We start from the raw sequence: 27,545 nt of genomic DNA, 5'->3' as shown, positions 1-27,545 counted from the left end.
AACGTGTCCACTGCCCATAAGGAGATAAGAGAGGAATATGGTAATAGTTTCTTTTTTAAAAAAAGATCCTTTTTTGATAATTTTGGTATGTAATAGTTTCTTGACTTCTCCCTTTCTCTCCAGATTTTATCTGTTGTAATCTATTCAGTAAACCACTACTAATATCCTAATCCTTTTTCTTCAATAACCCATAATGTATGAGTTCAAACTCCTTATACTGACATTATAGTCATCAACCATTTCCTCCTTGAGCTATTTCCACTGCTCTCTTTTATACCTTTGGTCAAACCAAATCAAGCTGCTCAGTGTCCCAGCAGATATGCTAAGTAAATTTCTGCTGTAGTTTATTTATGCTGTCTCCTCTGCCTTAAAAGTACCCTTCTGCTCTTTTATTATGGAGGCTTATTATGCACAGTGCAGCTTAAATCTTCCCCCAAGAAGCCTTCCCAGGTCACACTAATGTGGAAAAAAACCCACCAGACCCCTTTACTTAAACTCTTTTTTTTTTTTTTGAGACAGAGTTTTGCTCTTGTTGCCTAGGCTGGAGTGCAATGAGATTACAGGTGTGAGCCACCATGCCCGGCCTACTTAAACTCCTTTATCACTTACTGCCTGTGCCTCTTTTTTGTGTGTGTGAACCTATGGATTATATTGAAGAAGGCTATGTCTCTTATTACAAAAAGTTAGAGCATGCATGTCCATGCTTGAGTATGTTTTTGTGTGTGTGTGTGTGTGTGTTTATTTTCTCACATAGGTTGTAAACTCTTTGAAATTAGGGATTATTTCCCCTACTTCTAGGTTCTTTGACATCAAATTTACTTAGCTTCAGAGCTTGATTGTTCCACTTATTTGCTGTGTGACCTTGGACAAATTACTTCACCTTTCCCATCAGTTTCCTGTGTGTTGAAGAGGGCTAACGTGTATGTTCCACAGGGAAATTGTAAGATATAAAAATGATGTCTAGGTCGGGCATCATGACTCATGCCTGTAATCCTAGTACTTTGAGAGGCCAAGGTGGGCAGATTGCCTGAGCTGAGGAGTTCGAGATCACCCTGGGAAACATAATGAAACCCCGTCTCTACTAAAATACAAAAAAAAAGTTTAGCTGGACATGGTGGCACATGCCTGTAGTCCCAGCTACTTGGGAGGCTGAGGCACAAGAATCGCTTGAACCTGGGAGGCAGAGGTTGCAGTAAGCTGAGATTGTGCCACTGCACTCCAGCCTGGGTGACAGAGCAAAACTCCATCTCAAAATAAAAAACAACAACAAAAAAGATGATGTCTGAAAAGACTATTTTTCTTTTGGAGACAAGGTCTCTCTCTGTCACCTAGGCTGAAGTGCAGTGGTGTGATCTTGGCTCATTGCAACCTCCACCTCCCAGGTTCAAGCGATTCTTGTGCCTCAGCCTCACGAGTAGCTGGGACTACAGGTGTGTGCCACCATGTCCAGCTAATTTTTGTATTTTTAGTAAAGAGGGGGTCTCGTCATGTTGGCCAGGCTGGTCTTGAACTCTTGACCTCAAGCGATCCACTCACCTCAGCCTCCCAAAGTGCTGGGATTACAGGCAAGAGCCACCGTTCCTGGTCTGTCTGAAAAGGCTTTGAAACTACTCAGCACTTGGGAGGCACTCGATAAATGTTAAGCTTGGTGGTTTGTGCTGCCCCTGACCCATGAATAGCTCAACAGGAGTTGTGTTGTTGTTGAAGGTAAGACCTTCTAATAGTTTAATTTTCTTTCAAACGTTTTAAAAATATCAACAATTTTATTTAAATTAAGGTGGATCTATATACTTCAAAACTTTCCTTTATTGTCCCTAAGTTTTATGTCTGATGAAACAGGTTGATTCACTCCTTTGATTTGATTATTGACCAAGAGTCAGGATTATGGGAGCTGAAGGAGAAAGCAAGGACAAACAAAATGGAAATGTTTGGGAAAGAGAATTCTTTCATTGTCTTCTAGTTTTAAGCTATCAATTTTAATTATTTTAGTTAGGCTTTGTATTTCCTGAATATTAATGTTAATAAGAATAAAATGTAGATATTATAAGGATTAGTTGATTTAGGGTGATCTCTAAAGTTAAGATGAATGATTTAAGATTATTTATGTTTTAGGAAAGGGATCTTCAGTTTTTCTTTGCCTTCAGAAATCAGTAATAGCTTGAAATTTAAAGTAAAACATATGAATTTAAATGTATTGTTCTTGTCAGGAAACCAAACTTTTAATTTTATGTTATTTACTATCAGAATAAAACAAAAATTCTAGTTTATAAATACGTATTAAAACATAACTGTACTATATAATGTTTATTATAACATAGCCTTTAAGAGCGAATCACCACTAATGTACATGATTTTTTTTTAAAGTAAAAGTGACTCTGTTACATACATGAATAAGTTTCACTTATCAGTATTCTTATGCTAAGAAGGTTAGAAATTTCTGCAGAGAAGTAAGCTCAGGGTTTTAACATTAAATAAGTAAATACATTTCTGTAGTTTATGTTTACAGTGTGATGTAGCTAAGTATTAATAGCATTAAAATATTAACTTTCAAAATAAGATATTATGGCCTGGCGTGGTGGCTTGCACCTGTAATTCTAGCACTTTGGGAGGCTGAGATGGGAAGATTGCTTGAGCTCAGAACTTCAAGTCCAGCCTGGGCAACATAGTGAGACCTTATCTCTACAAATAATAAACAAAATTAATTGGGTGGGGTGGCATGCACCTGTGGTCCCAGATACTTGGAAGACTGAGGCGGGAGGAGCCCTTGAGCCTAGAAGGTCGAGGCTTCAGTGAGCTGTGATCGCACCACTGCACTCCAGACCAGGCAACAGAGTGAGACCCTGTCTCAAATACAAACACACACGTACACACACACACACACACACACACACAATACCTTTCAGACACTTAGGTTTTAATATGTAGAGTTGAATACTTTTGGGCCTACTGATTTCTATAAGAGGTTTTTAAATAATAGTATACTAAGGTACTATGTAAAATAGTGAATGCTAAACAGTCATCTGTAAGTTACTATAAGTAAACTTGAGGGTATCATACTATACAAGTGTTTCATTGTTTTTAGATGCTAACTGTTACTTTAGAATTCTTTAGTAGTTTTAGTTCAGGAAGTCCAATGATTAAAGCATACCTATAAGCTGATGTATTTATACAGAATACACTGTTAAAATGTCTTTACTTTCAGAAGGAATTTTGAGCAAGGATCATAAATGTAACAAATCTAAATCTAAGGATATCATATTTCTATTGTGATAATGGTTCTACTTTTAGAATAGAATTGAAATTCAGTTTATACTTAGAGATAAGCCAGTGTAATCGTTTATAAATGGTTTTACTTTTTGTTTTCTCATCTGTAGATTTGTGTTCGCTATTTTCAAACATGTGGTAATGTTCATGTTTTGAAGCCAAATTATGTGTGTTTCTTTGGTTATCCTTCATTCAAGTATAGTCATCCACATCACTTCCTGAAAACAACTGCTGGTAAGTATGATTTCAAAATAACACGTATAAAATAATGTTTTGTACCTCATTCAGTAATATTTTTTAGTAGTTGATTGAGACTTTTTAAACTAAAAAAAAGTTGACTCTGTATTTCTAGCCGGGCCCTTCCCATCTCCCCACATTTTCCCAATTCTCACTTTCTTTTTTCTCATCCCTCTTTTTTACATACTTTCCTTAACACCGGTACCCCTTTTTAAAAGAAAAATTTTTTTAGAGACAGGATCTCACTCTGTTGCCCAGGTTGGAGTGCAGTGGTGCAATCACAGCTCACTATAACCTGAAATCCTGGGCTCAAGTGATCCTCCTGCCTCAGCTTCTTAAAGAGCTGGGATTGCAGGCATTAACTTATCTCACCCAGCACTTGTGTCTTTATAATGTTGGGAATGGGTTGTGTTGGGCCATCTATTTATCATCTGGCTCATCTAAGTGCAATAGTCAGCATTGATATGACTTTCTCAGTCAAGGTATATTGTTGACAATAGAAGTATCTTTGTGTTGTTGTACATATTGTGGTATTGTTTGTTGAAGGAAGCACTTAATCTATCATGTGAACATGGTGTGATGAAACCAGCCTGATTTAGTCCTAAACAGAAAGTTCCCTGACTTTTACCATTTATTTACCTTTTCCCCAGCTTTTTCTACCCTCTGTAAAGAACTTGAAGGATTAAGTATTAGATTTGGCAAGGGCATAAGAGCTGTTTTTTTCCTGATGTTCTATTTAGAACCCTGGTAAAGAACCCTAGACTTTTGTTACACCATTAAGTTTTTGACAGATACATGGGAGCTTAGTTCGTGCTGGCAATGAAAAATGGGGGAATTCCAGGCAGACTCCAAGTCAGGCTTTCCATGCTGGTTTTTTTTTGTTGTTTTTTTGTTTGTTTGTTTTGAGGCAGGATCTCACTCTGTCTGCACTCAGGCTGGAGTGCAGTGGCACAATCATAGCTCACTGTAACCTCAAACTCATGGGCTCAAATGATCCTCCTGCCTCAACCTCCTGAGTAGCTGGGACTACAGGAGTGCATCACTACACCTGGCTACTTTGTTTATTTATCAGGGTGTTGTCACAGTGTCCAGGCTGGTCTAAAACTCCTGGATTCAAGAGATCCTCCCGCCTCTGCCTCTCGAAGTGCCATGATTACAGGCATGAGCCCTGTACCCAGCCTTCCATGCCTTTTCTTTCTTTCTTTTCTTTTTTTTTTTTTTGAGACAGGGTCTCGCCTCTCAAAGTGATGGGATTACAGGTGTGAGCCACTGTTCCCAGTCATCTTCCATGCTTTTTCTATGTCATCCTGCACTGTAGCCTAAGATATGTAAACTTTACCTTCACTACTTTTACAAACATTTCCATTTTTTAAAGTTGATCTTTTTTTGTTACTTCCCGGAGAAAATAGAGGTCATTCAAGTAAATACTTCAACTTCCTGGTCCAGTCTGTAAACACTTACGAGCTTTGGGTTCCTGGATACACCAGTTCCAGGCTACTTGGATTCCAGGTCTACAAATTACTAGCGGTGCAACTTCGAGCAAGTTTCACCATCTGGGAAATGGGAGTAATCATGGTATTTAGCTAATTGTATTCTTGTGAGAATTCATTCGTTCAACAATTAATATTTATTGATCACCTGTGTTCCAAGGCACTGCTCTAGGTGCTTGGTATATATCAGTACACAAAACAAAGATCCTTATACTTGGGTGGATTAAATAAATTAGAATATGTAAAATATTTACATATTCTAATACTGCTTAGGTATACTAATACTGCTTACGTATGCTAATACTGCTTACATATACTAATACTGCTTTCTCTGGACACTTACTAAGGTTCCTCTTCTTCTGCTTCTGTTTTAAACTTCAGTTTCTCATAGAATCCCATCCTTTGCCCTCTCTTCTTGTACTACATCTACACACATGCCTTCAACTCTTACCTCATTGAACACTTCCGAATCTGTAGCTGTAACTCAGATCTCTCACCAACTGCTAACAAAACATCTCCATTCCAATGTCCCCAAAACTCAGTCTTCTACAAATCTCTTTTCCTTCTGATATTTCCTAACTCAGTAAATCATTAAGCTAGACTAGCCTAGCTTAACCATTGATGTGAGACCCTGTCTATACAAAAAAATTTAGAAAGTCAGCTGAGCATGTTGGTCCACACCTGTAGTCCCAGCTACTCAGGAGTCTGAGGTAGGAGGATCACCTGAGCCCCAGAGGTTGAGGCCGCAGTGAGCTGTGATCATGCCACTGCCGTCCAGCCTGGGCAACAGAGTTAGACCATGTCAAAGAGAAGAGAAGGGAAGGGAAGAGAAGAGAAGAGGAGGGGAGAGGAGGGGAGGGGAGGGAAAGGGAGGGGAGGGGAGAGGGAGGGAGGCAGGGAGGGAGGGAGGAAGGAAGGAAGGAAGGAGAGGGGAGGGGAGGGGAAACAAAAGAAAAAAGAAGAGAAGGAGGAGGAGGAAGGGAAGGGAAGGGATGGGATCAGGAGGGAAGGGGAGGGGAGGGAAGCTAGAAACCTAGAGTCATCAGGAGGGAGGGACGAAGGGAGGAAAGGAAGGAAGGAAGGAAAAGGGAGGGAGGGAGGGAAGGAAGGAAAAGGGAGGGAGGGAGGGAAGGGAGGAAGGAAGGAAGGAAGGGAAGAAGCAAGGAAGGAAGGAAAGAAGGAAACCTAGAGTCATCCTGAGGGAGGGAGGGAGGGAAGAAGGAAGGAAGGAAGGAAGGAAAAAGGAGGGAGGGAGGGAAGGAAGGAAGGAAAAGGGAGGGAGGGAGGGAAGGAAGGAAGGAAGGAAAAGGGAGGGAGGGAAGGAAGGAAGGAAGGAAAGAAGGAAACCTAGAGTCATCCTGAGGGAGGGAGGGAGGGAGGAAGGAAGGAAGGGAGGAAGGGAGGAAAGAAGGAAAGAAAGAAGGAACGTAGAGTCATCCTGAGGGAGGGAGGGAGGGAGGGAGGAAGGAAGGAAGGAAAGAAAGAAAGAAAGAAACCTAGAGTCATCCTGAGGGAGGGAGGGAGGGAGGGAGGGAGGAAGGAAGGAAGGAAGGGAGGAAGGAAAGCTAGAAACCTAGAGTCATCCTGACTCTAGTCTCACATCAGATTGATTATCAAAACCTATTAATTTTACATCTTACATATTTCTTAAATCTGCCTTCGTTTCAAACAGCTTTGAAAAGTATATAAATATATAAATCACATACTTCTGTGCTGGGCAGAGTGGCTCACACCTGTAATCCCAGCACTTTGGGAAGCTGAGGCAGGAGGCTTGCTTGAGGCCAGGAGTTCGAGACCAGCCTGGGCCACAAAAAAGTGAGATCTCATCTCTACAAAAAATTTTTAAAAATTACTTGGGTGTGGTGGTATGCACTTGTAGTCAACTGCTAGTCCTAGCTGAGGTGGGAGGATCACTTGAGCCCAGGAACTTGAAGTTATCATGGGCTGATTGTGCCACTGCACTCCAGCCTGGGCAACAGAGTGAGACCCTGTCTCTAAAAAAATAATAAATTAATAAATTCTATACTTCTGCTTCTTACCTGAAGTAGCCTCCTGCTTCCCCTGCCTTGTTTTGCCTCTGCCACCCACTCCCTGACCCCTTCTACCACACTCCTGCCAGAGATTTTTTTTTCTAAAATTATAGACCTCCTAAAGTTGCCGATCTGATATTATAAATAGGATTCCATATCAGTTAATTATTGCTGAATAACAAACAATCCCACAACTTAGTGGCTTAAAGCAACAAGGACTGATCATTTCTCAGGATTCCATGGGTTGGCTGGGTGATTTCCTTGCTGGTTATGCCCGGGCTCCCTCATATGGCTGTATTTGACTAGAGGATCATTTGGGCTGGAAGATCCAAGATGGTCTCTGTCATGTGTCTGACAATTCATGCTGGGTTTCAGAAGGGGCACCTCATGTCTCCTTTTCCTGATGTCTCATCCTCCAGTAGACTAGATCAACTTCCTTCCATGAGGATTTTAGGGCAGCATTCCAAAAGGGAGAAGGGAGAAGCTGTGTGGACTTTTGAGGCCTAGCCTCACGAACCTGCACACTTCACTTCTGTTATATTCTATTTGTCAAAGCAAGTCACAGCCCAGCACAGATTTAAGAACTGGTAAAATAGACTCCACCTCCTGATGGGAACAGCTGTAAAGAATTTATGACCACGTTAACTTACCACTGGGTCCTGATCACCTTTAGGATGAAGTTCAAATATTTTAGCATGGTGCACAAAGTCTTTCAAATCTGGGCTGATTTCTTGCCAAATACTGTATCTTTGGCTATAGAGAACTGTTTGTTCTTTAACCTTGCCATAAACCATCACATTTTCATGCTCTTGCTGTTCCTTGCATATTGCTTTGTATAGAGGTGCCATAGTGTATTTTCTTGTTTTTGTGTTACTTAGATTGATTTCCAGTTCGTCATTATGACCCTATAGTAACCATTTTTTAGCAAGTGGAATTACTTATGGAATCAAGAATGTTGATTAAAAAAATTTTTTTTTAAATGCTTTTGATTCTTAATGCTAAACCATTCAGAAAGTTGCCAGGTTATACTCCAATTAGCAAGCTGTGAGAGGACCCAACTTGCTAGAGAGGAAGTAAGAGGTACCTAATACCTCCATAACCAAAATGTATTTTTTAGTTTTTATTACCAATTTAACTCCCCATATTTAAGAAAATTTTACAACCCTAATTAATTTGTTATATGTTTTATAAGCAAATATGGTTAACAGCAGTCTAAAGATACAGGAGCATTCCTGAATAGGTTCAGAGCCATTTGTTAACCTGGAAAAGTGGGAGGGTCCATACATGCTTTCAAATGACCAGAAATACTTTTCTCTTTTGAGAATAATTACTATACAGTATCACTGGCATCTAAGTATTACAAAGAGGGTATAGAAGCTGGGTGTGGTGGGTGGTCCCAGCTTCCTCAGGAGATGGAGGGAGGAGGATTGCTTGAGCCCAGGAGTTTGAGGCTGTAGTATGCATTTATGCACCTGTGAATGTCCTCTGTACTCCAGCCTGGGGAACATAGTGAGACTCTGTCTCTAAAAAAGGAGGGATGGGTAGAAATTTGAAAAGGGGTAAAAAATGGGAAGAGGAAAGAGACGACTTAGGGATAAGTTGGCAGAACATAAGTTTGGACAAACAAGTTTCCATCAAGTTTGCTAGATATAGAACTGCCTGATTTTTAGCCATTAAGAATGAGAAAGAATAGTTATATAAATTCAAAAGAAATCTGTTCATGTTACTATAGTTTTATAACTTAAAACAAGGATATCTAGCTGGGTTTCTCTTTGTATATCTTTGTTCTATTTTCTATTCATTATATTGTTTCAAAATTTAATTAATTTGTTAGTGGGGCCTTTTATAGCCCTATAACAGACCATTTTGGAAGTTGGAAAATGTAAGTTCTGTGGCAGTGCCAGGAGGTCTGTGTTGTAAAATAATTTATTTAAATCTCTGATGGTTATGAATAATAGTTATGCTCTTAAAAATTATAAAATGCTGTTTTTTCTGTCTGTAAGATGGAAGAATTTCTGCCTCTGCCTGAGAACATTCTCTGATTTTAGATGTGAAAGTATATATTAGTAATATGTTACATACTTAATGAGATCGTTTCTCATTTGTCTTTGAAGCTCTCCGTGGACAGGTTGTTCAGTTCAAGCTCTCAGACATTGGAGAAGGGATTAGAGAAGTAACTGTTAAAGAATGGTAAGTGAATCTGAAAAAATCTCTTAAGTAAATTTAAAAATAAGTTGAGTAAAAATAACTATTTTTATTTTTATTTATTTAATGGATAGTTGGAATCTAAATTGAGAAACGTCTTTATAAACACATAATGCATTTTTAAAAGCAATAAGGTAGAATTACCTTGTGTTGATGATATAGTGGTGAAGGAATTTGTCATGCATCAAGGTACTTCATTCAATGTGATTTAAAACTGTCAGGTAGTCTGAGCTCTCTTCACTGTACTGAAAATGACTTTAGTAAGAATGTATGTTTGACTTACCATTACCTGATACAGTTTACTTGCATGTTTAGAAGAGATGAAAATATTTTACCAAAAATCACGAATTGAAAAATAAATTTTGAAACATTGAAAAATTATCCAAAAAAGGGCCTGAAAGAAACAAAACCCTTTCATCCTCTACCCCATTTCTTTATTTCACCTTCTGGAAAAATAGAAACACCTCTGGGTACCGAACTCAGTTTTAGAGGTTGTTAGAAGTGGCAGTTAAGATGAGAAATAGATTACTTCCCACCTTAGATTTACACCATTAAAGATCCTTTTAAGAATCTGGTTCAACCACCTGAACATTCTTTTCTTGTTATTTACTTATTTTTTACTTCTTTACTTTAAACATTCTTTACTTTAAACATTCTTTACTTATTGTTATTGCTTTGTAAGTTAGAAGAGAACTGTAATAACATAAACATACCTTACGGTTATGTCTCTGTTGGCATTGTGGGATTATGGAAATAGCAATGGACTTCAAATCATAAGAGTCTGATCTTGAAACTTATTAGCTGTCCTACCTGTGACTCACTTGGTCTCTTAATGTGTCATATGTGGATAACAGTACTTGCTCTGCCAACCTCTGGAGCATTGAAAGGATCAAAATAATGTCATGTATAAGAAATGCATTTGATAATACCTTCTTTTCAAGACCAAGACAGTAGTAAAAAATCTTTATAGAATTTTTTTTTTTTGGTAGAGATGGGGTCTTACTATGTTGACCATGCTGGTCTTGAACTCTTGGCCTCAAGTGATCTTCCCACCTGGGCCTTCCAAAGTGTTGGGATTACAGGCATGAGCCACTGCACCCAGCTTTTTTTGATTGTTTTAAAAAACCATTTCTTAATTTCTACCTCTTATTCTGTACACCCATATGCTTAGTATAGGGCTTACGGCTCTTAGAAGGGGAAATTATTTTATTCCTAATAAAATTCTTAAAACTCTTTTAATGAGAAACTAATCATTTGATTAGTTTTTCAGAAGTTCTTTAAGAAATATTAATAGCTTTCTTGAATTCTGTTTTTTTTTTTCCCTAACTTAATATTGTAAAAAGTAAAGTAGAGGTTCCTCTTCAAAGACGTTCTTCCTCATTTAATTAGGAATAAATAGTAACTTCTCTAAGAAGCAAAATTTATTCAAAGACCTGTGCTAACATTCTTAAATATCTGCTAGCCGTGATAAGGAAATCGATGTACTTTCTGTTCTTAGCTCCTACAATTTAGCCTAAATATTTGCCCTGGCATGCTTATACTGGGCCAAGCAAGCATTAGGTCATAGCCTGTTCCTCTTCCTTATTTGAAGGTGTTTTTACCTTTCTCAGCATTCCACAAGTTACTTCCTCCTTCCTTTGTTCTCCTCTACCTTTGCCTCTTTTAAAAAGTTCTAAGTTGCTAGCCAATCAGGACAAATACAGAATGTGAGGTCCCGTTCCAGCCAGTGGAAACCCCGGACACAGCAGTAGGTTGGATGTATCAGGTTATAAATGACCCTGTCTTCTTTGTTCGGTGTACTCTTGTAGCAAAACTGCTGTTGAATGTACTCTTTCTGCCGGAAGTAAAAATGGCCTTGCTGAGTAAATTAAATTTATGTTCAAGTGCTATTTCTTTACAGCACTGAGGAACAAGCATTTCAAACAATATCCATAAATAATTTAAGGAAAAAATACATATTGTGTTGCACTTGAAATGCTAAAGGGCAGAATTCTAGTCTATAAAATGGAGCCTGAGAATAGAAATTTGAATATGTAAGGAAGCATAATTTAGCAGGAAGAGTGTGGTTTTGGGTAAGGTAAAATAAAACCTCATTTATTCTTAGAATTTGTGAGAGCAAATGTATGGAAAAAGAAAAAACTACTTAAATTTCACAAATCCTTTGATAAACTTCTAAAACAAGTTTAGATGTTATATGTTCTTTTGTCTTAAAGTCTATTTGATAGTATAGCCACTCTAGCTTGCTTGCTTTCTCTTTTTTTTTTTTTTTTTGAGAGACAGGGTCTTGCTTTGTAGCCCAGGCTGGTCTCAAACTCCTGAGATTACAGGCTAGCCATCACACCTGGCCTTGTGTGACATACCTTTTTCGATCCTTTTACTTTTTACCATTTGTGTTCTTGAATTTAAATTATATTTCTTAGCATATAGTTGGAGCATTTTTGAAGAATCTATTCTGCCAATCTTTGCCTTTTTATTGGAGTATGTAAACATTTTAGTGTATATTTTAAAGTTATTTTCTTTGTGGTTGCCCTGAGGATTACAATTAACATGTTAATTTAAAACACTATAATTTGGATTAGTAGAAACTTAATGGAATACAAAGACTTTGCTCCAATATAGCTCTATCGCCTCTTCCTTCCTTTTGCTATTTGTCATATGTATTCCTGTTTTCCTTTTTTAGAATTATTATTCCATTAGCCCAGCATGGTGGCACAGGCCTGTAGTGCCAGCTACTTGGGAGGCTGAGGTGAGAGGATGGCTTGAGCCCAGGATGCAGAGGTTGCAGTGAGCCGAGATCGCATCACTGCACTCCAGTCTGGGCAACAGAGCAAGATCCTGTCTCAAAAAACAAAACAAAACAAATAATTATCACTCCATATTGAAAGTATTCCATTTTTAAACATCATAAAGCACATCAACACAGTTTTATAAGTATTGCTTTAATGTGGTTGTCTTGTAAATCAGATAGGATGTTTTTTAAAATTACAAACAAAAAGTTACAAATAAAACAAAATACAGATGTGGCCAGGTGTGGTGGCTCATGCCTGTTATCCCAACACTTTGGGGGTCCAAGATGGGAGTACTGCTTGAGGCCAGGAGTTCCAGACTAGCCGGGGCAACATAGCAAGACCCTGTCTCTACCAACAACAACCACCCAGATGCTCCTTGACTTATGATGGGGATAAGTCATAAACCCATCAAAACTAAAATGTCTTAAGTTGAAAATGTTTAGCCTAGCCTACCTTAAACATGCTTAGAACACGTACCTTAGCCCACATTTGGGCAAAGTCATCTAATACAAAGTCTATTTTATAAAGAACCATTGAATATCTTTTGCAGTTTATTGAATACTGAAAATGAAAAACAGAAGGGTTGTATGGGTGCTCAAATTACTGTTTCTACTGAAGGCATATTGTTTTTACACCATCATAAAGTTGAAAAATTATAAAAGTCAGAGACCATCTGTAGTGCCAGTTTTCCAGGGATTTTGCTTTTTGTGGTGATCCAAACCTAGTATTCCCCTTACAGTGGCTGCGAGGCTGCTGATTTGGCTCCTGCTGTGCTAGGGAAAGGAGGATGGAAATTGGGCAAGTTAAAATACTACAAAACTCAGCCATTTTTCCTGAATACATCCTTCTTAGTTGTTGCAAGCCTTTTTTCTAATTTCCAAAATTCTGAAAAAATAGATTTTTAACAACTTTTGTCACTGTGCTTGTTGTTCATATGGAAGAGCAGATTTCCAGAAGTCTTTAATCCATCATTCTGGAAGTGAAAGTATGTGCTTTTAAACCTGGTTTCTATGTCATGGGTGCTGTTTTATCATAGGCTGAGGACTGGTTAGGATAGGAAGACAAGAAGCAAGAATGACAACAATTATCTGTTGCTGGCAATAAGTCAGAAATAAGTGCTAGAGACATTAAGAATGCCATTAGAATCAAAATTAGATGTATTATTTCAGGTTTGGTCCCATTCCTCCTGTTTTGTTTGCTAAGACTCTCTAGAAAAGCCTGTAAAGTATACCTAAAATGATTATGGGGTTAGAAGGACTTTATATAAGAACAGGCTAAAATAATTTTAGAAAGAAAGACTGGGAGAACTCCTATCTAAAATTCACGAAATTACAAAGGATATGTATTAAGGACATCAATTTTTAAACTTGCTTCTGGAAGTATTGGGCATCCCGTAAAGTTTGGAAAAGGGTAATATAAGACAATAGAAGGAAATACCACTTTAAAAATGTATTTTTAGAACTTATTTTTCTAATAAATGGGTCAGACAGAAAACTTGAGAGTTTAATTAAATTTTTGGATTATAGACTATGGATTGCTTGAAATTTTTTTGAGTATTTCTTGCAGATACATTGAAGAGACTCTGGAAGTCATTATAGTCTTCTCTGAAACATTTCTTAGTACACCATCTGAAAGTAAATGCTAGGCTAGATGAATACTGATCTAACTCAGCATGGCATTTACATCCTTAATATGATCTGTACTTATGATTGTTTATGTAAAAGTGTCTCCTTTCTTTTTCTTTTAGGTATGTAAAAGAAGGAGATACAGTGTCTCAGTTTGATAGCATCTGTGAAGTTCAAAGTGATAAAGCTTCTGTTACCATCACTAGTCGTTATGATGGAGTCATTAAAAAACTCTATTATAATCTAGACGATATTGCCTATGTGGGGAAGCCATTAGTAGACATAGAAACGGAAGCTTTAAAAGGTATTGTAAGTCTGTTCATCTATTTTACCAAATTGATTATTGGTCTTTTTTTGTCATTGGGTCCCAATTAAAAGTGATCTTTGTTTTTTATTTTTTTGTTTTTTTCTATTCCTATTTATTTTTGGCTCTTGGGGAAATGTAATCTTTTCAGTGTGAAAAAAGGCAACAAGTTCAGCACAAAATAGAAATCTGGATTATAGGATAAGACAAAACCAAAGGTGGGGGGAAAAAAGGCAATAGCAAAAGGAAGAGATGAGATGTTGCAAAAAAGGTGGAGGATGTCCCATCCTTTCTCCTCTGGGGAATGACTCAAACATTCAGGTGGCGTTATGCACTGTTCCACATAAGTCAGTGATGTTACTCCTTTTGGAGGGGTAAGAAGGTTGGGGATGGACTTTTAATAACTTACAGGATTTGAGTTGGAGTTTTAGAAGCCCAAATCAGGAAAATTGAAAAGGTTCTCTGTGAGTCATTATTATCTTTTGGCCAGTTGCCATGTTAAAAATGTGTACAGTAACACTTCATTTACCTGAAGACCTGCCTTCTGGAGACCTTAGTGTTCAAAGAGGCAACAAGCTCTCTCAGTAATTAAAGATTCAGGCTATAAATACTGGCCACTAAGAACAAAAATTGGAGTATCTAAAGATGAAATCTAACATAATGGATTGCTCTGTTTGCCACTGATACAAAAAAAAAAAAAAGCACTTATGTTGGGGATGGTTATAAACTTTTTCAAGAGAAGTTGAAAAAAAAAAAGCACTCTTGTTGGGGATGGTTATAAACTTTTTCAAGAGAAGTTGAAGAGAAAAGAAGGAAAATTAAAATGAAAGCAAAGATACCAACATTTAGAAGAAGCAACAACCATGGGACTTAAGTGGTAGATGTCCTGTCAGAAGGTAATTCATCATGAGAATGTTACAGAGGAAAGCTAAAACAGTTGGCAGTCCCAGTGGTAGTAGGCAGCTGGCTGGCTAACTCAGAAGTTCCTTACAGCACTATTGTGGTATACCGAAGTTTTATCATCTAGGAATCAGTTTTGATACTAGGGGCTGCAAGAACAATAGGTTCTGTGACAGAACTCCTAGGCCAGCATTCCCACCGTGGAAGTGCTGAGATAAGATACCTCAGTGTAATTCAGAAGTCTAGAAGGAGTAATTGAATTACAGTGACCGGCTGACACTTAGTTCTGCAGTCTGCAGAACAATAACTAATATTACAATCTTTTTTTTTCCAGAATCACATCGTATAATTTATAAAATTTTTTTACATTTATTATTCTGTGAAGTATTCCAGTTTGGCAGATGAAGAAACTAAACCCAACTGGAAAGGTTGGACAGGCTGGGCTCGGTGGCTCACACCTGTAATCCCAGCACTTTGGGAGGCTGAGGCGGGTGGATCACAAGGTCAAGAAATCAAGATCGTCCTGGCCAGCGTGGTGAAACCCTGTCTCTACTAAAAATACAAAAATTAGCCTGGCACGGTGTTGTGTGCCTGTAGTCCCAGCTACTCGGGAGGCTGAGGCAGGAGAATCGCTTGAACTGGGAGGCGCAGGTTGCAGTAAGCCGAGATCATGCCACTGCACTCCAGCCTGGCGACAGAGCAAGACTCCATCTCTTTAAAAAAAAAAGAAAAAAAAAAAAGAAAGGTTGGACAATTTGCAAAATGGTTGGTGACAGGACCAAAGTTAGAACTTAGATGTCCTGAGTCCTTGTCCAGAATATTTTCTACTATGACATGTTGCCTCTAAAAGCTAGAATATGATTTATTGAAGGCTTCCTACTACTTTTTATTATTATAAAAGCTGGAGGGGTGCATTGCAGAAAGTTATAAAATACAGAAAACCAAAACAACAAGAAAAATCATAATGTTCACAAATCACACTCAATACATTCGTGTATATCATTCCAGACATTTTTCTAGGTCATATGTGTACATGTAGGTATTTTTTTAACCAAAATAATATATTGTATATGCTATAGTCCAATCTGTTTGCTTTGTTCATCTATGTTTTCATGACAGTACATTTCAATTTTATTTTTTTGTTTGTTTGAGACGGAGTCTTGCCGTGTCGCCCAGGCTGGAGTACAGTGGTGTGATCTCGGCTCACTGCAACCTCCACCTCCCAGGTTCAAGCGACTCTCCCATCTCAGCCTCCTGAGTAACTGGGACTACAAGTGTACGCCACTGTGCCTGGCTAATATTTGTATTTTTTTATAGAGATGGGGTTTCACCATATTGGCCAGGCTGGTCTTGAACTCCTGACTGCAAGTGATCTGCTGGCCGCAGCCTCCTAAAGTGCTGGAATTACAGGCATGAGCCACCACGATTGGCCTATTTCCATTTTATATGATCGACAGACCATATGTAGATTTCCTGAATTATCCCCCAAATGTCCTTGATATTTCAATTGATTTTTTTAAAACTAGGATCCAATATAGGCCCATACATTGTACCTAGTTGTTATATCTCTTAAGTTTCTTTTAGTCTAGTTTATCCTCTTCTACTTTTGTTTCATGACACTTATTTGAAGAGATTGCCTTTGTTTTGCAGAATGTCAGACTTTTTGGATTTGTCTTGTTGCATTGTAGTGTTATTTAACTTGTTCCTCTAGTCCTTATATTTCCTATAAGCTGGAAGTAAGTTTTAAAGGCTGAATTCAGGCTGGGCTCAGTGACTCACACCTGTAATTCCAGCACTTTGGGAGACCAGGGTGGGTGAATCACTTGAGGTCAGGAGATTGAGACCAATGTCTACTAAAAATACAAAAATTAGCTGGATGTGGTGGCACATGCCTGTAATCTCACTTACTCGGGAGGCTGAGACAGGAGATTTGCTTGAACCCTGGAGGCAGAGGTTGTGGTGAGCCAAGATTGTGCCACTGCACCAGCCTGGGCAACAGAGCGAGACTCTTATCTCAAAAACAAACAAACAAACAAAAGAAAAAACAAAAACAAAACAAAACAAAAAATAAATAAAATTAAAAAATAAAGGCTGAATTCAAGTTAAATATTTTGGGTGGAACACATCATAGATCATGTTGTGTACTTCATGTTGCTTCACATCAGGATATACTTAACATCTGATGACTGCCATAGTGATGCTAAGTTTAAACACTGAACTAGGATAATGATACCCCCTACCCCTCTATTGTAGAGTTGTGTTTTCCCCTTTTATAACCAGAAAATTAGGTATGTAGTGTTAGCTTTGACACTAAATAAGTAGGTTCGAATATCATTTGAGATCCTTCCTAAGTCAATAATTGCTTTAGTGGTTGTAGAATGATGATTTTGGGATTCTGTCATTCCTTTAACATTATTAGCTGGCATTCTTCTGTCAAGTGGACCTTTCTCCTGTATCGGGGGGCTATCTGTGTTGGGGCTACCTGTATGCTAACTGTATGAAATACAGTTCCTATGAAATACAGTTCTTACTAGAAAGAAAATAAATGCTTAATTCTTTCCCTTTACTGGTTCTCGAAGTAAGGAGTTCCTTTAGTAGTCACTTCAAATGGTGATACTAATTTTTCCAACATTCTCAGTGTGTGTTTGAGTGTATGGTCACATGTCACATAACGATGTTATGGTCAACAGACTGCATACACAATGGTGGTCCCATAAGATGATAACACATCTTTACTATACTTCTTTTGTGTTTACATATGTTTAAATACACAAATATTTACCATTGTGTTACAGTCACCTACAATATCCAGGACAATAACATGCTCCACAGGTTTGTGACCTGGGAGCAATGGGCTATTTCATATAGCCTACGTGTGTAGTAGGCTACACCATCTAGATTTGTGTAAGTGCACACTCAAGTTTGGATAATTGTGAAATCACCTAGCAATGCATTTCTCAGAACATACTCCCATCATTAAGCAATGCATGACTGTATTTCAACTGATTTCATGTGTTTAATCGATTACAGTCATTATTCTTCTGGATGCTGAAACCCGTTACAGTAGTGACCCCTTCAAGCTGGCTCCTATGTGTTCTATTAACACGGTCCTGTTAACTTTTAAAAGCTTCCTTGCTTTTGGCACAAAAGATGTTCTGGGATTCACCTCATACTTTTCCCACCCACACCTGGAATCATTCATTTCTTCAGGGGCTCTTGTTCCTTTAAGTATTAGTATAGAATGAGTAAGAGGCTATAATGTGGGCATTAGGGGTGCTTCGTATTACTTTGATTCTAAATTTCTTTTGAAAGACATTATTGGCTAGGCACAGTGGCTCATGCCAGTAATCTTAACATTTTGGGAGGCTAAGGTGGGAGGATCACTTAAGCCCAGGAGTTTGAGACCAGCCTGGGTAACATAACAAGACCTCATCTCTACAAAAAATAAAAAATTAGCCAGGTGTGGTGGTATGCACCTGTGGTCCCAGCTACTTGGGAGGCTGAGGTGAGAGGATCACTTGAGCCCAGGAGGTAGAGGCTGCAGTGAGCTAGTGAGCTCTGTTAATGCCACTGCACTCTAGCCTGGGTGACAGCAGGGCCCTGTCTCAAAAAAAAAAAAAAAAAAAAAAGGCATGCTTTTGTGATTTAGAGAAGTTTAAAGAAAAATAAAACAAAACAAAAAATTCACCTTTAGAATTACCTGAAATAAACACAGATTTTTTTTTTTTTTTTGGATTCAGATTTAGAAAGGAAAGAGTGTTTCATTCTTGGCGTAAACTGAGACGAGTAAGGATGCCGAACAGTACTATGGATGTCATGAAATTAGAATGCCCAAGCTGGAAACCAGATTAGATACCAATTTAAGCCATCTAAAAAAACTAGTTATTTATATGAACAAGTAAACAGTCGGAGTTTGTTATTTGTTTTGTTTTGTTTTTTGATACGGAGTCTTGCTCTGTTGTACAAGCTAGAGTGTAGTAGCATGATCATAGCTCATTACAGCCTTGAATTCCTGGGCACAAGCAGTTCTCGCACCTTAACTTCCTGAGTAGTTAGGACTCCATCATGCCCAGCTAATTGGCCTTTTGATTTTTTTTTTCTTTTTTTTGAGATGAAGTCTCACTCTGTCTCCCAGGCTGGAGTGCAGTGGCATGATCTCAGCTCACTGCAACCTCTGCCTCCTGGGTTCAAGCGATTCACTTGCCTCAGCTACCCGAGAAGCTGGGATTACAGGCATGTGCCACCACACCTGGCTAATTTTTGTATTTTTAGTAGAGATGAGGTTTCACCATGTTGGCCAGGCTGGTCGTGAACTGGGCTCAAGTGATCTGCCTGCCTCCGCCTCCCAAATTGCTGGGATTATAGGCATGAGCCACTACACCTGGTGCTGGTTTTGTTTTTAGTTTGTTTTGACATCTCAAGTAAGATCCAACTTAATAAGTCTGGGTATAGCAAATTACAAAATCACAGTACATTTTGTGGGGGGCCTGTTTTTTTCTGGAGAATTTTTTTCACAAAAATTAATATTCTCTATAACATGATAAATCTTAAAGAAATTATGCTGAGTGAAAGAAGCCAGACCCCACCCCTCAAAAGAAAACATGCTATATGATTCCATGTACATAAAATTTTACAAAATCCAAACTAATCTGTAATGACAGAAAACCAATGAGTGGTTGCCTGGTGATGGAGTATGCAGGGTAGGAAGGGTTGGGAAGGAGGGATTACCAAGGGGTACAAGGAAACTTCTGGAAGTGATAGACGTGTTCATTATCTTGATTATGGTGATGTTTTATGAGTATATACATATTTCAAAGCTTATCAGATTTTATATATATATATATTTTTTTGTTTGTTTTGTTTTTTGTTGTTTTTTTCCGAGACAGAGTCTCACTCTGTCGCCAGGCTGGAGTGCAGTGGCATGATATTGGCTCACTGCAACCTCCGACTCCCTGGTTTAAGTGAATCTCCTGCCTCAGCCTCCCGAGTAGCTGGGATTACAGGCAGGCGCACACCACCACGCCCAGCTAATTTTTGTGTTTTTAGTAGAGACAGGGTTTCACCATGTTGGCCAGGATAGTCTCGATCTCCTGACCTTGTGATCCACCTGCCTTGGCCTCCCAAAGTCCTGGGATTACAGGCGTGAGCCACTGCGCTGAGCCTCAGGCTTTATATTTTATGTATGTGCAGTTTATTGTGTGTCAGCTGTATCTCAATAAAGCTTAGAACAAAATTAATGACATCGGATAGGTTATGTTTACAGTAGAAATTATCTGACAATATTCTACATAAACAACTGATAACTTGCTAGCCATTCTATTTCATTTGCCATTCATAATATGTTCTAAACAATTATCTTGCATGCTAGTTTTATTTCACATCTGTACCTTTTTGCTTTTACATTTGGACTTGTTTTTTATATTTTTATTGTAATAATAAACTATGAAGCATAAGCCCATGTATCAAATAAGCAGGCCTATAGAATATTACCTTCAGTTTAATGAGAGAAATTTATATATGCTTCATTTTAATTGTGGAAATGAGAAAGATTTCTAAATATTTTATGTATATATTTTCTTAAGCAAGAATTTGTAGTAATATTGAATTTACGTTTTTTCTGTCTTAATGCTAGTAAAACCAATTATATAAAAAACTAACAAAAGTCTTCTAGAAGTATAAATTATATTATTAACATTTTACAGGTGGAAAGTTATTACAGCATAGAGCCATGAAGGGTAGAAGAGATCAGGACTAGACATCTTAATAGTAGTATTGGAAATTAAGTCCTATCTTGTAATGCCAATTATATTCTATAGTACTGTCTTTTGTAACATAGTCATAGTCTGCTTTTCAAAGCTGGAGGGTCATGGTAATTTTGGTGAGGGAAACTGTATTTGTGACCTCCAAGTTCTATCTATGAGTGCTTTGACTATAGACAGACCTCTACTTAAAAACAGTTTATTGGACTCACTTATGCCAACTTGTATCTGTGACATATAAGAAGGTATATATTATTTTAAAAATTGCAAGTTGAAATCCAGTTACTTAATTTTTTTTTTTTTTTTTTTAGTTACTTAACATTATCACCATTATATCAAAGCTATTCCATGTTTCAGTGCCTTGTCGACTGTAAACTTGGTTTAGACCATGTGCAGTCACTCATGCCTGTAGTTCGAGCACTTTGGGAGGCCCAAGTAGGAGGATGATTTGAAGCCAGGAGTTTGAGACTAGCCTGGGCAACACAGCAAAACCTTATCTCTACAAAAATTTTTAAAAATTAGCCAAATGTGGTGGAGCACACCTGTAGTCCCAGCTATACAGGAGGCTGAGGTGGGAGGATCACTTGAGCCCAGGAGTTTGAGGCTGCATTGAGCTATAATTGTGCCACTGCATTCCAGCCAAGGGACAGAGCAAGACCCAGTTTCTTAAAAAAAATACACACACAAAACAAACAAAAAAATTAGATAGGTGTGGTAGTACACCCCTGTAGTCCTGTCTACTCAAACAGAGGAAACCGTGTCTCAAAACCAAAAGAAAACTAAAACCAACTCAGTTTAAATTGTGTTACCTCGAGTTGTCTTTACGGCTGATGTGGTAACAGATGCTTTCTGTACCCTCTATTTATTTAATACAGTAAAATGATTCCTCACTTTTCTAAACAACTAGAGCTCTTTGTACGAAAACTTTTCAAAAACTTTTTTTCAGAGAAATCATTAATTTTGTTTTTAAAACTTCATATATGTTACTTCTTAAAGTGAGGATATTGAGTAAGCTTTTTTGATTATGCAAAGACATGTTATGAACATTCACCATTGTACTATAAACAATACAATTCTGCATTTGATTTTTAGTTTTTCAGCCTGTTTAGATTGTCATTGTGCCAGGTCATCACTCACCTTCCTTTCTGAGAAGACATATAACCAAGTTTGTTAAGAAGTATTTGCTAACAGTGGCAAATAGGAGCTGATGAACAGTCTAAATACCTTTCCTCTGGGTCAAGTGCACGGTTTTAACGCTGAGGCTGTGTGGCACCTATTTTAGGTACTCTGGGCCATGAAGCTTTGTTAAGATGAAGTTGCCAGGATGCTCTACCACCAGATAAGTGGAGAGTTACTATACCTAATTGAGAGGTACCATGGGGCAGTGAAAGGAGGAGAAAGAGGGACGTGAGCTTTAGAGGAATACTTTATAAAACTAACATTATTCTGCCATTATATTGCATTTACCCCTTAACATCAACATATATTGTTGATTGGTTTCTCTGTGCTAATACTATATATACATCTCATTTAACAAATGTAATATCTGCTTTTGACACATGGACCATTGAGACTCAGAGGTTAAATTACCTGCCTATGATTACATAGCTACTAAGTGGTGGAGCTAGGATTTGACCTCAGCTCTGTTTAATGTGAAAGCCCATGCTCCTAACCACTTTGTTACACTGATAATTTAGTTCAGAGAGGATGGATATCTGCTTCATTTTGCATCTAAACCAATGGGACTTACTTTCTAATACTGTACATATGCATATTTACAAAATTCTGCTGCAGCAACACAGTTTAGTTTATAAATACATAGATTTTATAATATTGAAATGTTTACCAGGATTAGTATAAAATGTTTTAAAAAAAAGCTCTTTGACATAAAACCATTCCAAGAATGTAGTATATCATCTAACTAAATTACATTCAGTAACATAAATTGCATGGTTCAATGCTAGGCATAGTAGGTGCTCTTGGTAGCTATAACTGTTCATTTTGTACAGCCTATTGTAGATTAAATTGATTGAATTCACTGTTTTAATAATTTGAAGTGAAAAAGACAATGCAATGAAATGTCCAGTTTGGATGTCCTTAATTTTCAATTTATAAACATTTGGTTGAAATATAAATTGAATGAAGAAAGGTCTTCCAAACACACTTGAATACTTTAGTATTTCAAAGCATTTTCCTTAAAAGAATTTCTCCTAGCTGAGTGAATTAATTGGATCACTTAATGTTGTTCTTAGAAATACATAAGAATATTGCAGTTTCACAGTTTTATCAATTCATATTATTCTTTTATTTAGTTAACCTGAAATAATGTGGTTTTATTATAAATTTGCTTTCTACGAGGAATTACCTTAACACTAAATTGACAGGCTTCATAAGAAAAAGTGCTTACTTACCAGAGTTCATTTGCTGTTTCTTAAAATTAGTTAAAGCTTTAACTGTACTCTAATTCCCTAACCGAAGATCAATCATCAAAGGCTAAAATCTCACATATTAGATTGTAATGCTAGAAACATGAAAGTCATATCAACTGGGGAGACTTGTGAAATTCAAGTTTGGTCAACTTCATCCCCCTTAGAGTCCGTTTCTACATTGGTAACTTTAAGAAATCTGTCCTGCATACTCATAACCTTTTTGTAATCAGAGGAAAAATATGTGTAAAAACACTGAAGGAGGACAAGGCAGGAGGATCACTTGAAGCCAGAAGTTCAAGACGAGCCTGGGCAATGAAGTGAGACACTGTCTGTATTTTAAAAAAAAATAATAAAAAAGCAAAAAATAAAACACTTTGAAAATTATTTAAAGTGCTGTGTAGTAAGGTGGTATTTTATTACTTGGTTAAGAGACAGCGTTCTTCCAACAACTACATGACTATTAGAAGTAATACATGAGTGACTTCTCACAAGTAAGTTTGTCACTCATATTTACACCCAACTTACTCTAAAAGGGTAGTACTTTATAGTTAATGTATCACAAAATGTTTTCCAGAAAGGTGAGTAGCAATAAATTACTTGGTCTTTTGGAAATAATGTAATAATTTTTGTATATGATATATTTGGATATTTATACCTTGTCTTCAGCAAATATGCATTATCCAAGTTAGCACTGGAGTTCCTACCATATTGGGGTTCCTATCATTGAATCCCCTGATTTTCCTTTGGATCTTGGTTCCTCATGCTAATCTTTCTTACTCATTTCTCCAATGACTTTAACAGATGTAGGGAATATACAGGGATTCTGAAAATCCAACAAAATTATGCCTTGAACTATAGGAGTTGTATTCTAGCTACTTTGACCAGAAAGAAAATTTACTAGGTCCATGAACTAATGGAAACAGCACAGACTGAGTCAGCCCCAGGACTGAATTCAGCAATTAGATTTATTAGGTGTCTGACCTTGAGCCAATCCGTTCAGTCAAACCTCACTTTTTAAAATGTCTGTAAAATGGGGTTAATAACACCTATCTTAAACAGTTGGAATGAAAAGTAAATTAAGATACTGCATATGCAGCACAGTATTTGACACATAATAGGTGCTCAATACAAGTTTTGGGGTTTTTTCTCTTCCCTTCCTCACCTTTAGGAGAATTTCTTTGTAGCTCCACTGGGCCAATTCATAGACTAGTAAAGAGGAATGAATAGACTGTCTTATTACAGTTGTAGCAGTAGAAGATTTTTATTTACCTAGAAATGAATGTCAAAACTGTCAAAGCAAATTCAGTTGTCTGTTCATTTTCAGAAGTTCTGTCAGTCTTTAATCTACCAATTCAGACTGATTCTGCTATACATATACATCACTGATTTCCTAACAGCAGAATTTGACAATTAAATGTTCTCAATAACATTTTTCTTTTGCGTGCAGAAATATATGCTAGTAGCCTGAGATGCTTTTTCTAATTACAAGAACCCAGAACTAGAGAATAAAACAACCAAATTAGCATTAGCCATAGCAGTTCTTTTTTCTTTTCCTTTTTTCTTTTTCTTTTTCTTTTTGAGGCAGCCTTGCTCTGTCACCCCGGCTGGAGTGCAGTTGTGCGATCATGACTCATTGCAGCCTTGACCTCTTGGGCCCAAGTGATCCTCCCACTTCAGCCTCCTGAGTAGCTGACGCTACAGGCACACCCCACCACACCTGGCTAATTTTTAAATTTTTTGTAGAGAGAGGGTCTCCCTGTGTTGCCCTGGCTGATCTTTAACTCCTGGCCTCAAGCAGTTCTCCCACCTTTACCTCCCAAAGTGTTCGCATTACAAGTGTGAGCAACCATGCCCAGCCACCACGCATTTCTTAAACTATTCAAAGCAGAGCAAACTTTTAAATACTATGTCATCTCAGGAAAGTGTTTAAGATTGTCAAAGATTTTATGATTCTTGTCTGGTGCGGATTTTTTTGAGACTGGGTCTCACTTTTTCACCCAACCTAGAGTGCAGAGGTGCCAACATGGCTCATTGCAGGCTCGACTTCCTGGGCTTAAGTGATTCTCCTTCCTCAGCTTCCTGTGTAGCTGGGACCACACATGTGTGCTCTCATACCCGGCTAATTTTTAAAATTCACTTGTAGAGACAGGGAGTCTCACTTTATTGCCCAGGCTGGTCTTAAACTCCTAGGCTCAAGTAAGTGATCCACCCACCTTGGCCTGCTAGAGTATTGGGATTACATTCATGAGCCACTGTGCCAAGCCCATTCTTTCATGTAATTTATCTTACATTTGATCCTTATTCCACACTGCTTATAAATATAAATGAGAATTTTATTAGAAAAATGTTCAAAATACAGTTTTTTTTTGTTTGTTTGTTTTTGTTTTTTTTTGAGACAGGGTCTCACTGTCATCCAGGCTGGAGTGCAGTGATGCAAGCTCATTGCACCCTTGACCTCCTGGGCTCAAGCAATCCTTCCATCTTGGTCTCCCAAGTAGCTGGGACCACAGGCGTGTGCCACCAAGCTTAGCTGATTTTTAAATTTTTTGTACAGATGGGGTCTCCTTATGTTGCCACAGCTAGTCTTGAATGCCTGGGCTCAGGTGATCCGCCTGCCTTGACCTCCCAAATTGCTGGGATTGCAGGCATGAGCCACTGCACCTAGCCACAACACATTTTAAAATTTCTTGAGGAAAACTCTCTTTTTTTAACTTGTAGCTGCTATATTATTTCAACAGGAGTGACATATCCACCAGATACTAATAATTAAAAAGTACCAGGTACTAGCACACATACGCCCCCACTCAACCCATACCATTAGGATAGTTGTGTTTTCCTGTTCTGAAGTAGTTCAACTTTTATATATTTAGACGATAACTTGAATTTATTTAGATATTATAGGCCACTAAGATTTAAAAAAAAAAATTCAACTGAAGTTAAGTTTTACGTTGTTACCAGATTCAGAAGAAGATGTTGTTGAAACTCCTGCAGTGTCCCATGATGAACATACACACCAAGAGATAAAGGGCCGAAAAACACTGGCAACTCCTGCAGTTCGCCGTCTGGCAATGGAAAACAATGTAAGTTCTCTTAATATTTAAGTCTGAGATTGTATAGAAAGTGTACATTTGTATCTCTGAAAAATTAGCCAACTATCCCATGATGAAATGGCTCAGTGAAATTAAGGAAACATGAAAATATTTGCTACTGAAAAGTGATAGTTGCATAAAAATACATGGGAGAAAAGAGAAGTTGTAAACTTATTACTTACTGTCAATTGAGCACTGTGATTTTATTACTCTTTCTTGGAGCCTAATAACAGTAAGAGTTACCATTTATTGAGCACTTGTAAATACCAAGTCTTAGGTCAGGTATTCTAGAGGCACAGCACGAGATAGGAATTTGAAGGAGGGAAAACCTGTAAAGGGAACGAAGGAGGCAGGATAAGAAAGGGAAGAGAAGGGAAACTGGCCAGACATGGTTATGGTATCAAGCATCTGGCCTGTCCCAAAGCTTGCCATGGTCCTAAGGAAAAAAAGAAAGACTCCGGCCTGATCTGAGGGTGAAGGGGAGAACCACAGAATTACTGCTTTGAGGCGAGGAGGCCCGCCTTTTGTATTTCCTCTGCCAGTCATTGACTGAATGGAAGGTGGAATGCCAGGCAGGGTGGCTCCCTGGCACTAGGATAGGTATTTACATATTCTCATTTAACCCCGTAAGATAAGGAGCTGTTTTAAGACTTGGAGGGTTTAAGTAACTAGACTAAGGTCACACAGCTAACACAGCAACAGAGCTAGGATTCGAAAGTGAGTCTATATCACTCCAAAACCTGTGCTCTTAGACGTTACATACAGTCTCAACAATCATTGCCTCCATTATTTGAGCGCATATGTGCCAGACACTATAGACACATTATCTGTAATCCTCACAAGGACCCTGCAGGAAGGTTGATTAACTTATCTAAAACCAAGTAAACTGAACTAGGAATTTGAACACAAATCTTTCTGGTTCTGAAGCCTGAATACTTTCCACTGTGCCCCACAATGAGACTTTTTTTTTGGTCTCTTTTTGAGAAAAGTAAGGTTGCTGTGGGAAAAAAATAAAAGTTTATATTTTGTGAAATATGCAATAGAGTCATTAAAATGTTCATATTCTTTCAGCCAGTTATCCTGCCACAGGGGAACAATTCCCAGAAAATAATCTAGGATACATTCTTCCTTGTATTTTATATAGCCAAAAATTAGAAGATGCATACGTGTTCAAAGTCAAATTATGTTATGTATCCTTGATGAAATTTTATGTAACCCTTAAATGTGTTTAAGTATGAAGACCATTTGGCATAGCAGAAAATAGATATAGTAACATGGAACACTAGGTTATTAAGGGCATCCGATGAAATAATGATTTAACATATTGCTTTGAAATCTATAAAGCATTTTAATAATTTTTTTCTTAATAATATAGAAAGGAATATATAGAAGAAATGTATGATTTCGCTTTCCTAAAACACTCC

General features: G+C 37.8%; 1 protein-coding gene across 1 annotated transcript in view; it reads left to right on the top strand.

The window, feature by feature from the left end:
- DBT (dihydrolipoamide branched chain transacylase E2) overlaps positions 1 to 27,545 on the top strand; it is a 54,895-nt gene that overhangs the window by 5,301 nt on the left and 22,049 nt on the right. Inside the window, exons 2-5 of the mRNA XM_025369663.1 lie at positions 3,375 to 3,498; positions 9,136 to 9,211; positions 13,763 to 13,944; positions 25,991 to 26,112. Coding sequence (XP_025225448.1) covers positions 3,375 to 3,498; positions 9,136 to 9,211; positions 13,763 to 13,944; positions 25,991 to 26,112 — 504 coding nt within the window. The remainder of the gene's footprint in view (positions 1 to 3,374; positions 3,499 to 9,135; positions 9,212 to 13,762; positions 13,945 to 25,990; positions 26,113 to 27,545) is intronic.

Source organism: Theropithecus gelada, chromosome 1, assembly GCF_003255815.1.
Source record: "Theropithecus gelada isolate Dixy chromosome 1, Tgel_1.0, whole genome shotgun sequence".
NCBI classification, from domain to species: domain Eukaryota; kingdom Metazoa; phylum Chordata; class Mammalia; order Primates; family Cercopithecidae; genus Theropithecus; species Theropithecus gelada.
Note: the sequence above shows the minus strand (reverse complement) of the source record. Positions and strands in the feature narration are given on the sequence as shown.